The 17,375-nt window shown below is 38.3% G+C and overlaps 3 protein-coding genes across 3 annotated transcripts; 1 reads left to right on the forward strand and 2 right to left on the reverse strand.

The window, feature by feature from the left end:
- Nucleotides 1-389: 389 nt before the first annotated feature.
- LOC110161862 (stromelysin-3-like) lies at nucleotides 390-9,676 on the forward strand. The gene is made up of 8 exons (XM_020926699.2): nucleotides 390-568; nucleotides 2,668-2,951; nucleotides 3,302-3,445; nucleotides 3,967-4,100; nucleotides 6,933-7,147; nucleotides 7,221-7,425; nucleotides 7,946-8,206; nucleotides 8,281-9,676. Exons 1-8 carry the CDS (start codon nucleotides 473-475, stop codon nucleotides 8,394-8,396), a joined length of 1,455 nt encoding a protein of 484 aa, XP_020782358.1. The 5' UTR covers nucleotides 390-472; the 3' UTR covers nucleotides 8,397-9,676.
- A 127-nt stretch (nucleotides 9,677-9,803) lies between these two features.
- smarcb1b (SWI/SNF related, matrix associated, actin dependent regulator of chromatin, subfamily b, member 1b) lies at nucleotides 9,804-12,988 on the reverse strand. The gene is made up of 9 exons (XM_020926464.2): nucleotides 12,660-12,988; nucleotides 12,231-12,342; nucleotides 12,045-12,153; nucleotides 11,835-11,972; nucleotides 11,625-11,752; nucleotides 11,379-11,545; nucleotides 11,062-11,252; nucleotides 10,850-10,981; nucleotides 9,804-10,775 (listed from the first exon to the last, which is right to left on the reverse strand). Exons 1-9 carry the CDS (start codon nucleotides 12,750-12,752, stop codon nucleotides 10,736-10,738), a joined length of 1,110 nt encoding a protein of 369 aa, XP_020782123.1. The 5' UTR covers nucleotides 12,753-12,988; the 3' UTR covers nucleotides 9,804-10,735.
- A 265-nt stretch (nucleotides 12,989-13,253) lies between these two features.
- derl2 (derlin 2) lies at nucleotides 13,254-16,049 on the reverse strand. Its single transcript, XM_020926299.2, has 7 exons — nucleotides 15,946-16,049; nucleotides 15,013-15,078; nucleotides 14,863-14,936; nucleotides 14,652-14,745; nucleotides 14,023-14,218; nucleotides 13,865-13,955; nucleotides 13,254-13,777 (listed from the first exon to the last, which is right to left on the reverse strand). Exons 1-7 carry the CDS (start codon nucleotides 16,036-16,038, stop codon nucleotides 13,672-13,674), a joined length of 720 nt encoding a protein of 239 aa, XP_020781958.2. The 5' UTR covers nucleotides 16,039-16,049; the 3' UTR covers nucleotides 13,254-13,671.
- Between the last annotated feature and the right edge of the window lie 1,326 nt (nucleotides 16,050-17,375).

A 17,375-nucleotide genomic window follows, 5' to 3' on the forward strand; every position in this document is an offset into this window, starting at 1 on the left:
AACAGCTAAAGATCTGAGATTTTCATGTCAGTCATTTAATTCAGATAACCTATTATTCATTTCCGTGCACTTTCAAGAACCACACTAAAAGCACATAACACATATAATGGAACTAAAGTCCTTAAATGTATTCAAATGGTTTATAAAGACGTTCCAAAAATGAAAATAACATAGTATATGAAGCTATAGGGTTAATGCAAAGTTGAAGCCATTATAGGTTGGTCCAGCCAATATAACACATATAATTTATTTGCATGGGTATATTTTTTATATGTAGACTAAATGGATTATAAAGGGTTAAGTGACCGTGGCGTAGTTGCACATGCTGGGTGACAGCATTTAAGGAGGGCTTGAGTCCTGAATTCATTCATTTCACTGCAAGTGGTGGATGCTGCTTTATGCACTGCGAGCTTTAGATCAGCAGCGTGTGTTGAGCCGCTAACTTGATTTACCGCTCGAGAAAACGAGCGAGATGCAGACTTTCCTGTTGTGCTGTAGCATCTTGCCACTGCAACTTTTTGTCTTTATTCACTCTTTGCCGCTATACGAACTCAAGTCTGAGCAACAGGTGAGTGCAAATACAATTATTAAAAACAGATGCTTTTATAATGAGTTATGAGTGAAGCAGGCTAAACACAATGTCACAAGATTACACTTCAGGTTATATTGCGTTAGTGTTCAGCCAAATTATAATGGTGTTTATCTGCATTAATATAGGTTATACAAAAAACATGTCCTAATAGCCTGACTTCTTTATCGTAAGACTTTACCCTATTTGATGTCTTTCAGAAATGGATGCTTTGGTTTTGTAGCGATGGATGAAAGGACATAAATATCTATCTATATTTAGAACCGGGCATTTATGTCTATTGGTTCTTGATGGAAGTCAGATGTGTTACAGATATTGCTGTCAACAACTGCAGTGAATAGATTTTTACAGGCAGAAACAAGTCATCTGGCATCTGGAGCCGTATAGAAACTTTGCTGATTAAGGAAATTTTAAGTTGAGTAAGGCATGGAGCAAGCTCACAACAATGTTCTACAATGTTTTGATGAAAAACACTGAGTCCTGCCAAATGGGACAACGTATGGGAACAACTCTCCATGTTATAATCCCAGATAATGGAGTTCTTAATGTTTAATAAAGTCCATCAAATTAATTGTTGACAGCTTAATCTCCAATGCATACAGTCATGCCCTAACTATGAATACGTTATTGTGGTTATAAGGCCACCCAATGGAAAATAGACCAACTTTACGAACAAAAGCAAATGATTTATGGTTGTTTTCTTCCTGCTAGTGTTAAGCAGATGCTTGAACTGTTATGGCACCATATGCTGCCACAATTGAAATAATGCTTATCAAATTTAATTTTAACCCCTCTTTATTTCATGCATGGGACATGCTTATATTACCTTTAGTGATTGTAGTCATTGATGTACACTTAGTAATTAGCCACCTACTGTCACCTCAGCATCCACAGGTTATAGTTGCAGACATTGTGATGTCATGCCCAAACAGGGGATTTCCAGACATCAGCTTACCCTGTCTACCACTTTTACGAAGAACTGAGAAAACATATGAATGTTTGTTATTAGCCTACCCCAGTCTGCATGTTAATACTTGAATTTAAAAAGTTGGCTGACATAAAAACATAGTGCCTGACCTGCAAATCCATTTTAAAAGATACAACAATGGTGTGCTTTGTGGACCACCTTGCTGATGGTTGGGCAGAAGTGTTTGGATGAGAGTCAGAGACCTGTTGTAACATGTTTGCCCGTGCCTCAGAATTCCCATCAAACACAAAGCTTTGTTTCAGCAGATATGAAAAATGGTTACTGACTTGGACTGTCACTCACCTTAAAGTTAGTTTGTTAAATCAGCATAGCCTGGGGAAACACTTTTTGCTGAGGCAAGGAAATACGTCTACATTATTTGTTGGCTATGTTCACTTAAAGGAGTTCATTAAGTATAATCTAAGACATGTGCCATTGTTTGTTGGTTGTATGCAGGGTCCACATTGTGTACATTATGCAGAGTGAGTTATTTTTTGGCACACAGTTCACTGGTTGGATCACACTTCATAGACCTTGTGTATCTGTCTCTCAGTAAAACAAGATAAACTGCTGGTGGTCTCATAATAAATGAACTTAAAACAGATACTAAAATGACTAGATGAAAAACAGTTGTTCTATGATTATATTTGTCAGTCATTTGAAGCATTTCAGGCTTACAATGCTTAAATTTAAATTATTTGCAACCCATAATGTTGCCTGTGCAAGAATTAAAACAGTCCACTCAGCGACTTTGAACGTAAGCATAACTAACAACAATCATAGGCTACAAGAGGCACAGCTGACCACGTTACTGTCATGTTGCTGTCATCTCAGCAAAATAGGCTGCACCCAACAGTATTATGGGACCTCTATGGAATCGCCGCAGTATGCATTCAATATGTTTAGAGAAATGTGATCCTGATTTAGTTTTTAGTCCCATATTGGCCCAAAAATGCAGTCCTGATTCAGAATTACCTCAGGTCATTGCACTATTTTGTACAAAATGACATTTAGATGACGAATATCTTGTGTGTATTAAGGCGTAATTTAAACAAGGATTATGCATACACTTGACTTCTTATTGTTTATCAAATGCTTTGTTGTTTTACAGGGAGGGCCTCACAGCCACAAAAATGTGGGTCAGAAAAAGAGGGAAAGGCATGAACAGCCAACACTAAATGACAAACATAATTTGATGTCATTAGTATTCCCCAGTAATGACACAAAGTGGAAAAGGCCTCGCTGTGGAGTACCAGATTATCACACGCTGTTGAAAGTAGACCTGTCGTACTACAACATGAAGAAAAAAAAGAAGGAAGGACAGAGCCGGCAGCAGCGCAAGAAACGATTTGCACTTTTTGGGGGGCGTTGGGAAAAGACTGATCTCACATACAGGTAAAAAAAATGACCATAAATCACAATTTAACACAAAACATTTAGGATTAAGAATGACTTAATTGAGCCAAACAAGCTGTCTTAGTGTTAACAGAGAAGTTGCATACCATTAAATGTGTTTACAATTTAAGTAAACAGTTGTAGGATCTCCAATAGGCAGAAGAGTTTATTATTCATCTTGTATTCAGGGGAACATTAGCAAACTCACACAAGTCAGTACTTACGCAATAATGTGTAGTTTATGTGAGCATTAACCAAGTGTAGTACCTCTAAATTCAACAAGCTTTTCTAACCTTCTCAGAGGAATAAACATGTGTTATAATGTGTTTTGAATGTACATTTTTGTGTAGGATTGTGCGCTTTCCCTGGCAGATGAGTGAGGCTAAAGTGCGTCATGTTTTGGACCAGGCCTTCAGAGTCTGGGGCGAAGTGACACCTTTGACCTTCACTGAAGTCATGTCAGAGAAAGCCGACATTGTCATTGACTTCAACAGGTGAGAGTTACCAGTTTTTTTGTTTCATGTTGATAGGCCCAATAATTAAAGATCTCATTATTATTAGAACTATTCTCTAACTATACTTAACTATATTTAACATTTTTTGTTGGATTAACATACTATAATCTGAATATCGTTAGTGGGATACTCAAAAATATTGAGAAATATTTCACATGACATTATAAACTATCTATATCCCATCCAATGATGTCCTACCAAAGAACTGACTTCGTTGCAACTACAACAATTTTCTATATTGAGTTTTCACTCATAAACATGTGGCAATCTGTTTCCTCATGAATCTCATAAAATGCAGAACCATATTATTTACAGATTGAGTCCACAAACTTTCCAGATTACATTTATGACTGCCTCTTTCTCTCCATTTGAAATGATGACATCACACTGAATGCATCTTATTATGTTCTGCCCTCATGTTCAGTTTTAAACTATAGGCAATAGTGTTATGGCATCACCCAATAGTGTTACAGCACACTAAACCATTTGTTTTAAATCAGATACTGGCATGGTGACAGTTTACCCTTTGACGGTCCTGGGGGAATCCTTGCCCATGCCTTTTTCCCACGAACACACAGAGAAGGAGAGGTCCACTTTGATTATGATGAGCACTGGACTGTGGGGAATGATGTTGGTAAGTATAAAAATATAAACAAAATGTTTGATTAAAAATGTGTGTGTGTGTGTGTATATGTATATATATAATATATATGTATATATATATATATATATATATATATATATATATATATATATATATATATATATATATATATATATACATATATATACACACACACACACACACACATATATATATATATATACACACACACACACACACATACATATATATATTTGTTGGCAATGGCAATGAAAGAAAAATCAACAATCATCACTGAAATAACTTGAAACTGATAAAAGAAAAAATTACTGAAAACTGCCCAATCAAACACTGCTTTTCACCTGTGGTTAAACAGAATTATTAGAAAAAACTAAATAATGAAACTGGCCTGGACAAAACCTTTTGAGGCAAACTCTGCAAGCAGACGATTTCTGTAACTGTCAGTGAGACTTCTGGTCAACAGGTATTTTGACCCATTTCTCATAAGCAAAATGCTCTAGTTGCCTTAGGTTTGAAGGGCGCTTTCTCCAGACAGCATGTTTCAGCTGCTTCCACAGATGTTCAGTAGGACTGAGATCTGGGCTCACAGAATACCACTCCAGAACAGTCCAAAGTTTTGTTCTTAGCTGTTCTTGTGTGTTTTTAGCTGTGTGTTTTGGGTCATTATCCTGTTGGAAGTCCCATGACCTATGACTGAGACCAAGCTTTCTGACACTGGTCAATACATTTCATTCCAAAATTCCTTGATAGTTTTGAGATTTCATTGTACCTTGCACAGATTCAAGACACCCTGTGCCAGATGCAGCAAAACAGCCCCAGAACATAACCAAGCCTCCTCTGTGCTTCACTGCAGGGGCAGTGTTCTTTTCTTGGTGTGCTTCATTTTTGCATCTGTGAACATATAGGGCTGATGTGAGCTCCAGTTTTGCCTCATCTGTCCAAAGGACATTCTCCCAGAAGCTTTGTGGCTTGTTAATATGCATTATGGCAAATTAAAGTCTCACTTTTTTATGATTTGCTCTCAACAGTGGTGTCCTCACATGAAGTCCACATTGGCTCAAACAGTGACGGATGGTGCGATCTGACACTGATGTACCTTGCCTTTCAAGTTCACATTTAATTTGTTCGGAGGTTGTTCTGGGCTCTTTGGTTACCATTCGTATGATCCATCTCTTCAATTTGTCATCAGTTTTCCTCTTGTGGCCATGTCCAGGGAGATTGGCTACAGCCCTGTGGACCTTAAACTACTGAATAACATGTGCAGCTGTAATCACAGGAACATCAAACTGCTTTGAGATGGTCTTATGGCCTTTATCTTTAACCTGCTTGTCTATCATTTTCTTTCTAGTGTCCTGACACAGTTCTCTTCTTCTCTTTCTCTGGTCCATGTTCAGTGTTGTCTCCATCATGTCTCCAAAGAGCACAATGACACATGTCACCCTTCAAACAGGCAGACTTGACTGAGGACAAGTTTGAAGACACCTGTTATGCCAATTAGAGGACACACCTAAATTTAACATGTCCCTGTTGTCCAATTATTTACAATCTTTTCTAGAGGTACCATCATTTTTGTCCCGGCCAGTTTCATTAGTTTGTTTTTTTAAATAATTCTGTTGAACAACAATTCAAAAACAGTGTCTGATTTTCATTGGCTATTTTTCAAGAATTTTTTATTTATTATTGCTTTTCTTAGTTTCAAGTTATTTCAGTGAAAACTGTTGATTTTTTTTTCATTAGCAGAGGGGTACCAACAATTTAGTTCACATCTGTATATATATCCCCAGGGGAGGGTGTGCCACCTGCTTGTCTCCAAAGAAATGTCATTGCTTTGCCAAGAATGTTCCACAGTAAAGCATTTAACTTATCTATCTCCATGGAGACAAGCGGGTGAAGGCAAGGTTAAGGCCTGCGCACACTGGGGTGCTTTGAGATGCACGTAAAAAAAGGCGCCTCCATAATATTCTATGAGCTTGCACACACTGCCTGCACTCCACTGCACTCGACCAACTGCCATCATTGGAACTTGTTGAACTTAGATGCGCCACCGTGGCTGAAAACACATGCTTTTTGAACTGCTCTATAAGTACAGACAGGTGTCTGCTCTGAGATCAGCGCATGCATCTCTCTAAACTTTGAGGACGAGATTCGCAAGTGGCAGAGAAAGCACCTTCTCTTCTCCCACTCTCACAGTGGGGGGATTTTATTCTCGCAATGGAACCGTGGTAGAATAAATAGTATGCAAGGTGAAGGTATGCAAGATAAAATAGGCCTTACATCGAACCGATGAAATAGAACAGTCCAGTGCAAAACTATTGTACAATCAGTTACTATGTACAGTACTGTATACAGACAACAATAAGTGCTAGGTAAAGTAGCCACAGAACATTGCACTGGTTTGATTTCACGTTTCCCCCATCAACCCAAAACATGCTACATAGGTCTCCATAAACAGTTGATAGTCAAGGTCAATTAAAATACAGTCAATTCAATCACTGTGTGTCCTTAGGCAAGACACTTCACCCACATTGCCTAGTATGAAAGTGGTGTGTGTGTGAGTGATGGTGGTGGTCGGAGGGACCGATGGCACCGAATGGCATGACAGCTGCGCTTCTGTCAGTGTGCCCCAGGGCAGCTGTGGCTACAATAGTAGCTTACCATCACCAGGGTATAGAGTGAATGAATAATGCTGAATAATGCTCTGTAAATCGTCTTTGGGGACAGAAAATGTCTGTGAAAAGCGCTATATAAATAAAGACTTACTTACTTACATTTAATACAGTATTGCACGTGATTGCTGCAGATGTATTACACATGTGCAGATAAATGTTGTGCTGTCCTTAGGCACAGATCTCCTTCAAGTGGCAGCGCATGAGTTTGGCCATGCCCTTGGACTCCAACACTCCCTTGAACCAGACGCTGTTATGTGCCCGTTCTACAGTGATTCATACCCTCTGCAGCTCAGTGAAGACGACAAGAGAGGCATTCAGTATTTGTATGGCCCCCCCAGGCCCACAACACCGGACCTTGCAGAGACTAATGAGCTTGACATAGGAATGGTAAGGGCTGTAATACGTGACTAACTGTATCACTGTTTATAGCAAAATTGACATTCAATTATGACTACCTCAGCCTGACACCTGCCGAACCAACTATGATGCTGTGTCTGTGATCAGAGGAGAGCTCTTCTTCTTTAAGTCCCAGTATGTTTGGCGCATTAGGGATGGGCGACTTGAGGCTGGTTACCCGGCTTTGGCCTCCCGTCACTGGAGAGGTATCCCTAACTACATTGATGCAGTCTATGAGGACAACTCTGGGAACATCTGGTTCTTCCAAGGTTTGTACATCAAATCCCTTCACTACAGATACACTTTACTTGTAGTTCACTTGCCTGGGATCCAGAATAGACACTTCTTTAATACTTTATGAAAATATGAGTCTGGTCACTGGTGAATCTCCCTCTTTTCAGGTAGGCACAATTGATAGGTGGATTAGGGACACGCATGATCTGTATATATACCAAAACAAATATGGCTATTTAAAAAAGAAAAAATAAAGATATATATCACACGTGACTGATGAATGTGATGTAATGCTGAACTGTTTAATAAATACATATTTTTAATGTATTGCAATTGTGACATCAACCTGTTCAGGGACTAGAGGTGGAAACTAGCATTTTTGTTAATGTCTTTTGTGCATTGTCCTTGATCAAATTAATAAATTCAGTTCAGGATATGGTACGGATCGCAACCTGTAACGGAAAACATATTTGATGCACATATTCAGTATTCTATAACAAAATGCATTTCTTCCCAACAATGCTGATCAGTTTATTAATGTTGTCTTTTTGATAGGCGAGAGTTACTGGGTGTTTGATGCTGAGAGGAAGATAACTGGGCCAGATTCAGTGTGGAGGCTGGGTCTACCTGTATCAGATATCCAAGCTGCTTTAAAATGGGAAGTGGGTAATATACAGAAAGTCTTCTTCTTCAAGTCCTTGTCTTACTGGTCCTTCAGTCCACTGGAGAACCGAGTTGACAGTGTCCACCCACAGACCATGCCTGAATGGAGCGGCATACCCAAACATATAGATGCAGCATTTCAAGACAGATATGGTAAGGGCAGGAGCCACATGCTTCGATTAATGCATTACCTGCTTAAAAAATATAAAAGGTTTGTCTTTTCACAGGGTATGTCAATTTCCTGAGTGGGATACAATATTGGAAGTTTGACCCTGTAGCGCTGAAGGTGTTAGATGGCTACCCTCGATATATTGGCACTGATTTCTTTGGCTGCTCCAGTTAAGCATACATATGAGTGTAAAACATATATCCTGACATTTATTAATTCTGGTCCAAAGTCTTTTATTAATCATGCATTATGTTTATTAATATAAATCCAATGACCTTGTATGTAAGTATGCCAGACAATGTTCTTAATTGTTTTTTTCTTTTTTGTTTTGTTAGATGTCCAAAATACTTTTCAGAAAGAATCAATTTGCTTCTGAGCCAGCATTTGAGGAAATTGAGCATCTAGTGCCACTCACACACTATTAAAGAATTGGTCCAATGTGGGCAGCTGACATGGATACTCAGGTTACAAATTGTTAATGAATAACAGGCAAACAATATAGGTTTGAATGAAGGTTTGGTTACTTCACCAGCAAATAACTCTCCTAAACCTCTATTAGTATCCCACGTCTCAATTAAAGGTTGTATAGAGGATTTTCTAAGGAACGAGAAATCCAGCGACTGTTTGTCCTTTTTCAAATGTTGCGCATGCGTGAAACCACCCCCCCTCCCCTACAGCTCCCTACATAGAAACGCCTCCTCCCTCCTCCTCCTTACGCCAGAAACAGGTTTGTTTACAGCCGGTGCGCTGCACATGACTTGTGAACAACTAACTACAGTGTTGGTTAGTCAAGACGGAGAAGTGAGGAGCGGGGGGAGTGGTGCGCGGAGATTCCGTGCCCGGAGAAGTGAGGAGGAGGGGGAAGAGCGGAACGGGCAGCGGGGAGAGGAGCAGTAAGGGGTGCAGAGAAGGGTGCGCGGAGATTCAGTGCGAATGAACTAGCTACAACACGCAGCAGCAAGCGGACTCTTTCTTTGTTTGATTGACAGCCTATCAGCTCACAGATAACGAGGCAGTGTCGTTATCTATTGGCAAATTTTTATCTGGCCCCACCACGTCCAGAGTTGATGAATTTTTATTCTCTTTTTTGGTCATCATAATTACAAGGCTACTGCACCTCTATAATCTATCACTGACAATTTGAAACAAAAAAAAATCCTCCATACAACCTTTAACACTCCAGTTCTCAGTGATTACATTTGGTGCCTTTTTTCTTACTCCAGATTTTTGTCAGTTTTAAATGTTTTAGTATTTTTAAGGCATGGCTGAAAGAGTCATTTGTGTCTTTCAGCCATACAATTGGATATTTTTTTATAAGAAACATGTTAAATATTCTCAATATTATTGTGTACAGAGTGCTACTGTAAAAGCTCAGTGCAGGACACTGAATATGTCAATAACACTGTGATGTGTCACATTGATAACTTGTTGTATGTATTTTTTTATGTATAGCTCTCTTCCAAGAAAATAAAGTAATTTTGTGTAGCTTTAATCATTTATTCAGACTAAAATTTTAGTAACTATATCTGTCCCTAACATTCTGCAACATCCAAAACTTTTTGTGGCTTCATCCAAAATAGATGACCTTGTTTGTAATCTTTTATTTCATTTGTGTATAAAAGACCCCACTAATACACAAGCATACAAAGAGAACTTCATAATACACACTGATCCATTGCTTCAATTGCCTTACATGGTACAACAGAGGAATCTTTTGGTATTGTACAGCCTGCTACAGTTCAGCAGTGAAGTGAAATCTACCCATGATCACTAACAACAATGTAATGAGGCACAACTTCAAACTGAACAAAACAAATTCAAACTGAAATATCTGACTATTTAGAGCAAATATTTTAGGAGCCTGTGGACTTGAATTTGGCAGACTGAAATTAATAGTTTTGAACCCCCTTGAACATCGTACAAGCCCACCAAACAAACAAAATGGAAGTGGATTATGTAGCCCTGGACTAGTAAATTATTTAATAAACTACATTATAAGCTCTTGTGGTAATTTACTATTATTTAGATAAAATCTTTGTTCATTTGTCAGGGCAAAGAAAATGAAAACATTATCCTAAAAAATTATACATTTAAAGAACAATTTCAACTTAATAACCTCCATGCATGACCTTGTGCCTGGGTAAATTTTATATTAGTGATACAGAGCAAAGGGCAGTTTACATAAATTTTGTCTTCATTCATTTAAAGAAGTTCAAACACACTGCATTTAAATGTTTTCAACAAAGTAGAAAGAAATTCACTACATCATAATTTGTAGTTCCTACTTAATGTTATTTTACAAAAATTACATTCTCAGTAAATACAAGGTAATATGTTGTTGTTGGAATCTATGTTAAAAGAATGAATGTGTTTTCCATGAAGGATGATGCAGATGATGCAAGTGATGTTAGTGTCTGACAACAGGTTCAACTTTAATCAACTGTGCTTCAATAACACTATGGGAATATTGTGATATAGTAACAGCAGGCTCCAGGTAAACTTCAATACACCACCTACCACGAAGGAGCAGTGTTGGCCAATCGCCTCATCCGTCTGTAAAACATTGTAAGGTATAAGGTTACATATATTATTTTTTCTCCACTGCCCTTTTGATGAACTACACTTACCTTGTATTGCGATCTTGATCTCGGATTTTCTTTTCCATTTCTGCATCTGTGAGTGTTTCCAGCAGAGGACACCACTGGTCTGCATCCCCTGTATTTCGAATAGCAATTTCCACTGTAGGAAGTGGATTTTCACTGGAGAAAAAAACAGGAATGTAAAGTTTTCTAAAAAAATCCATCTTAAAAATGATTCTAAAGTAATAGTTTGTGGATACCTGAAGGCATAGGTCCTCTGGTGCCAACTAAGCTGACCACGGATGCTGTATGCAATAGTTGTTACAAACTCACCACCCAGGCCAAGCTCAGAACACAGTTTCAAAGCAAAAGACTCTGGAGAGTTCTCTTTTTCAGACATGTCCCACTCAAACTGGTCCACCAAAGAGATGTTTCCTACGTGAATATTCAGCTGTAAAATAAACAATATGAAAACAATGTTTATGTACAAAGGCTTGTCAAATTTCAGTAACTTTGACTTCCTTGGGTGTTTTGTATTTTAGAAGGAGTGTTTAATTGTTATATTACAGTCACTCACCTTTATAATGACTCTCTGGTCTGCCTGTTCTTCTAGTATACTGTCAGTAGGATAAGACTCTATCTGCTGACGAATGGCCGATGCAATGGCAGGAACAAACGCCAATGGATTTAGATCAAGGTCATCACATAAGATCTCTGCAAACATCTCTGGTGTCATAAGTTTTTCTGTAGGAGATGGACAAACAACAGTGGTCATTACATTCAAGTACATCACATGTACACGTGTAAGATTACAGATCTGCACCATTCATATTCCAGGTGAAGGTATCTCTCAGCTTCTGACCATCGATCTCCATGTCCAGACGAATGGGAACCAGCATCTCAGTTTGAGCTGCATTCTCGTGAATGACTGCTGGATCATGGTCATCAAAGCTAAATTTGATCATGGCATTTAAGTGTGGTTAGTAAGTACTGCAACACAAGAGTTGCTTTTCCAAATTTTGAGTAAACATACCACAAAGGGAATGTCCTTTTCTTGTCTTTACCAATTCGGTTGCGGTTAATCGTGGTGGAGCAAGGCACTGCATCAAGGTGGTGGGAACTGTTGGGTAATGTAGGCACCCATTGGCTGCTACGCTTTGCCTTTTGTTCCCTATGAAAGCATATAACAATATATTAAACAATTATGTTACGTGAAAGTAAGCTGCAAATAATTTGTATTAACCTGAGATAGGCTGGGGGCTCAGTACTGATAGACACGGCTTTATACTTCTCATCATTCCCTTCAAAGATCTCTTCACACTCTGATGCTTTCAGAAGAGTTACACTGGTGGCTATCAATGTAATAAATACAAATTAAGCAGTATGTTAAGCTGATTTTTTAAATACTTATGTATAATGTTTTACTTGCCATGTGAAGATGCAACTATCTTTTTCCTCTCCTCTACTGACGCAAGTCTTCTCCACAAAGACGGATATCTTTTATACAGGGAGCCTCTAAACATACGCAGATAGTTTCCAACCTGAAGAACACCACAGGTCCAAATGTTAAAACACTGTATGCATAGAAGCGTTGCATTTCATGGTAACAATTGTGTCAATTTGCAAACAAATAAATACATTTTAAAAGGTTTGTATAGCAAGCTTCTCTTTTCTGTAAACAAACAAACAACAAACAAACAAAAAAACTTCCAAACAGTACTTTCCCCCCTTTGGTGTCTGTTGTTGTCTGGACATTTCTTTGTTTATCAATGGGCACAGTTAGATCAATGGGATGCCATGTGGCTAGCCAGTTAGCATACGCAAGGCAAAACAGAAACATGGATTGAAGTACACTTACTTCAGAGCCAACCATGTAAAAATCTCCATCTTCTTCAAGTTGAAATTTGACTGGCTTTTGCCCAAATGTTTTACTAAGAGCTAATGGCATCATTTTGATCGTGCCAACGAGTTAACCGAGAGCAATAGCCTGTTTCCTTTCTGTTGTGTTTATGTCCGGAACAAAATGGGAAAATACGGTGCTATGTTTGATTTCCATTTACTATAGAACCCACTACGACCATTTTATTTCGTTTAGCCTCTAAAAATAAGTAATAAATCACTGTGTTTAAATAACTCGTGCGCCAAAATATTGTTCAAAAAAGGCTAAAAGTTGAGGTAATTGAACACTCCGTTTATCCAATTTTTATAAATGCAACAGCGCGCTCTCGTTGTGGTCGGACATGCAATACAGCTCATGCTTGCCCCCTACTGCTGACCTGCGCAAATGCACTACAAAAGTCCACAAACTTGATATAGCGAGGTTAGTATGCATCATGGATGTAGGAGTTGGAATTAAACAAAATATAAATTAGATCTTTCTTTATATCCTACTTTATTCCACTGTGCCTACCGACCCCCATCCATAAACCACACAGTCAAAAAAAAAGAGACCTTCACTTGCCACAGAGATTTATTATTTATAAAAGTGAAATGGAAAAAAAAAAGCACTTTGCCATATGAACAGGACAAGTAATCCTGAATTATTTTAGTTGCTGCCATCCTTCGTTTTTTTCATCAACACTTTTGATGAAGACCAAACATCACCAAGCTAAAGAGTCACCATTCACAGTTCAGAGAAGCTTGCATTCTTTCTAATATTCATGGAGCATCAATCTGGCTTCAAGAAGAGTTTCTCGGGATGATTTTGGGCCCATTTACAAAAACAACAGACGGTTACTCCCAAATAAGTTCTGGTTGGTTTGGCATTCATAGTCCAGAACTTCACAAACATGTCATAAGACCATGTTCGTCCCTTCATCTTGAGGGAATGTCCGCAGTGCCCCTAAAACCAGGGATGGCACAGAGGCCTGTTAGCCTCCAAGTCGCTGTCCTTCTCCCCAGGCAAATCCTCCAGGACGCTCTTCAGGCAGAGGATTATAGTTGGCATCTTCCTCAGGAGTGTCAAAAAGCATCTTTCTGCAAAATAAATAAATAATGTGTCTGTCTTTTCTTGTTTTGTTTTTTATTTTGTTGTAAGCTATTGTTGTTGTTTTTGAAGCTTACATGATAGATGGTGTCTTAAGCAAACGTCCACCTCCAGGCTGGTTTGGAAAAACATCTTCCAGGAAAAAGTACACATGTCCAACAGCAATACCTAGAATGTAGAACATCTGAAATACAAGCACTATTGAAATACAAGCACTATTGACAATTATGCATACCTAAAAGATCCACAATAATTGAGTTCCCCAGCAGAAGTGAAAATCCCATCAAAACCCAGGGCAGAAAAGGAGCCTGGAAATTCAGCAGGCCAAAGAAATTCATGCGAACATTAGGGTTTCTTCTGCTCCACACATAAACCAGCATAATAGTAAAGGCTTGGCCCAGGAAAACCAAGCTCACAAATGTGCCAAAGATCTAATGTTTTGTTAAGGAACAATGCTACTGAACAGCTGCTACATACTTTTCTGTGTAATATAGATATCACAACATGCATGTCAAAAACAATCATTGAGTTATTTGAAAGAGGCTTTACAAAGAAACAATGATATATGTATTATTATTCATAATCATGATTAAAGCTACCATTTGTAATTAAGCCCTGCTGTACATAACACCACCTGATGCTACCTATGTTAGTGCTGCCTGACTGTGTGCCAGCTTTGGTGTGACAGAAGAAGACCAGAGTGCACAGGTGAACCTGAACAAAGGCCAGGTGGGGGGTGGGGGGGTGGGGGGGCAAGATTCACAATTGTCATCTATTGGTTAAAAAAAAAACAGAAAAAAGTTACAGATGCTAGTTTTGAAATATTAGTTGTATTAAATAAATATATTTTACTGAAAAGGATACAGTCATCAGTAGGCCACCAAAAAGGAACATAAAGACGAAGTCAGCGGTCCGCCCCCTGAAAGATCCTTCTTCGAGCATTCGACAATATCTGTATCTAAAAAGAGATGTTAAGATAAAATATTCCAAACAATACTCATATTCAGCTGCTTACATAAAGTTTAAATTGCAATAAATACTTCTTGACTAAATGTATTGAATTACAAAAGGATACAAAAATATCATGTTGAATAGAAAATTGAAGCCAACAGGACCGAAAAAGAGGAAGTTGGTTATTAGTCGCCATACCTGTGAAAACAAATAATTCACTTATACAACGTGCTAGATTCAATGTTGTGATAAGTAATACATAGCAGTTACTTACTTGATAATTCCTTAAAATCAAATCTGGATTGAAGTATAACTGAAAGGGTGTAATGATCTCTAATTGCTGCAAACAAACAAACCAAAAAAACTTTATTATCACCCCCAATTCACACTAAATTGAAAGACACGCCATGGTAAAATATTTCTAACAATATATGAATGGAAAATAACAGTTTGTTCATGTATAAAATAACAATTAAATCAAAGTATTACAAATGGGCGTTAGTCAAATGGAGAACCACTCAGCGCACGCCACTGCATCTGAAAGTGCAAACCAGCCAATGGACCTACAGCACCTGTCACTGATGCAAAATTATCTGTACATCAAACTACCAGCACTGTTTTTTGATTAAAAAAAATATCCTGAATATAATGAATGTGACTCACAAAAACAAAACTTTTGCAAGAGTTACACACAGGATTGCCTGTTTTAAATATAACAATGTAATGACAGTGAATCTTGATAACCAAACTTTATTCAAACGTCACTAAAATAAACGCTGGTTTGAACCGTAACTTGGACTCACCCCACTGAAGTCTACAGCAATAAAAATACATTAAACTGTAGTGTAACGTAGCGTTATTGATGCTGAGTGAAGCTGAGTTATCACTATGATTTTTTCTATGAGTTATGATAACACACAGATGATAGGTGTCATTTCACAGCAGAAACTTTCACTTCACGTTGCTAGCTTGAATGCAATTTTGATTACCGTTAATAATGTTCTAAAAGCACTCTCTATTTTCGACATCCAGGTAGCTCTCCCCCCTCATACACAGAGATTTTTGATCATGTTTTGGACACGTAACATTACCCCTCTGTTGCTGTAGCTAACCTTCCTAGCTATCCTCAAAATAAACCTTCTCTCCAATAAGATTCAACACTAATAAACAGCTGTATTAAAAATCTTGTACAAACACAAAATCTTACCACCGCTGCTGTAGTGAGGACACAGGCTGTGGTATAAGCCCTAGTCACAACAGGAATCTGTAAATATTCCTGCTGTAGGGTTTGGTAAGCCATTTTGGACTGAAACAGAGAGCACTTCCGGACTTTCATGACACGTCATTTCAGAGAGCCATTTAGGGGGCGGGGTCAGGGGCGGATCTGATCTAACTCTGACTTAGACTTAGACAAGCTTTATTGATGCACAAGGGAAATGATTTGGACACAATGGGTCACACATCACAATATAATATTATAACAAAGAGTAAAAAATATAAATGATAATAATAAATTCTAAACAATTATCAAAAAAGATAGCAAGAAACGTGTGTCAAATAAGGCATAATTGTATAAGTGTATATGTACAAGTCAAAATAAAATAGAAACATAAGTCAAATATAAAATCTCAGTTATACACAAGAGGTCATAGGAAGACTGTGCAAACAATAGTATGATAATGGACAGGACATATGGTTATCTGTTACATAACGGTGAGTTGTACAGTTGTAGGGAGTATTATCTGTTACATAAGGGTGAGTTGTTGTACAGTTCTACTGAGTATAGTATGAATGTAGTCCTGTATCTCTCACTGTTTGAGAAGAGCTGTGGGAGCTTGTTGGAGAATGAGCTCCTCTGTGCCTCTATAGTCTGGTGCAGTGGGTGAGCAGGAGTGTCCATGATGGAGAGCAGTTTGTCCAGTGTCCTCCTGTCCCTCACTGTGACAAATGTCTCCAGCTCACAGCCAGTCACGTGACCAGCTTTACAGCTCAGTTTGTCAATCTGCCCAATGTCCCTTTTATAGATGCCAACTGGCCCTTTTACTGGTGCCAATCTGGTCCCATGCAAAGACTCTACACTAGTCTATGGGCCCCTGCATTTAATACATATGCTTATTAACAGGCACTCTCCCGACCAAATAACAAGTAGTATTTTGTATTTTCAATGCAACTATGCATAGTTCCTGCATTTTCAGTTATCTTCTCATTGGTTTAGATAGCCTACATCAGGCATGTCCAAACTATGGCCCAGGAGCCAAATGTGGCCCTCAGACAAATTTTTCTTGGCCCTCAGACATCCAGGTGAAATGGCCCAAATTACCTTGCATCAAATAAAAATACTTGTTTTTTCTGAAAATCTACCTTGATAAAGCTAATATTTAATATTTAGTGTGTGATTTTAAGGATCTCAGCATGAATAAAGACTGATGGTTCATTCTAATGTGTTAAACATGCACATATTTAATTTATTCACTGTACTGAGCTCCAGTCTACAGCCCTCGATCGGCCCTCTGTTTCATCTGTGTTTAGATATGTGGCCCTTGAAGAAAAAAGTTTGGACACCCCTGGCCTACATTCTGTATTAAGAGCTGAAATACATACATACATTTTACAAGTCACATAAACCTCTTAGTAGGT

This window comes from Boleophthalmus pectinirostris, unplaced genomic scaffold, assembly GCF_026225935.1.
Source record: "Boleophthalmus pectinirostris isolate CB_2022bp ecotype Guang Dong unplaced genomic scaffold, ASM2622593v1 HiC_scaffold_18, whole genome shotgun sequence".
NCBI lineage: Eukaryota > Metazoa > Chordata > Actinopteri > Gobiiformes > Gobiidae > Boleophthalmus > Boleophthalmus pectinirostris.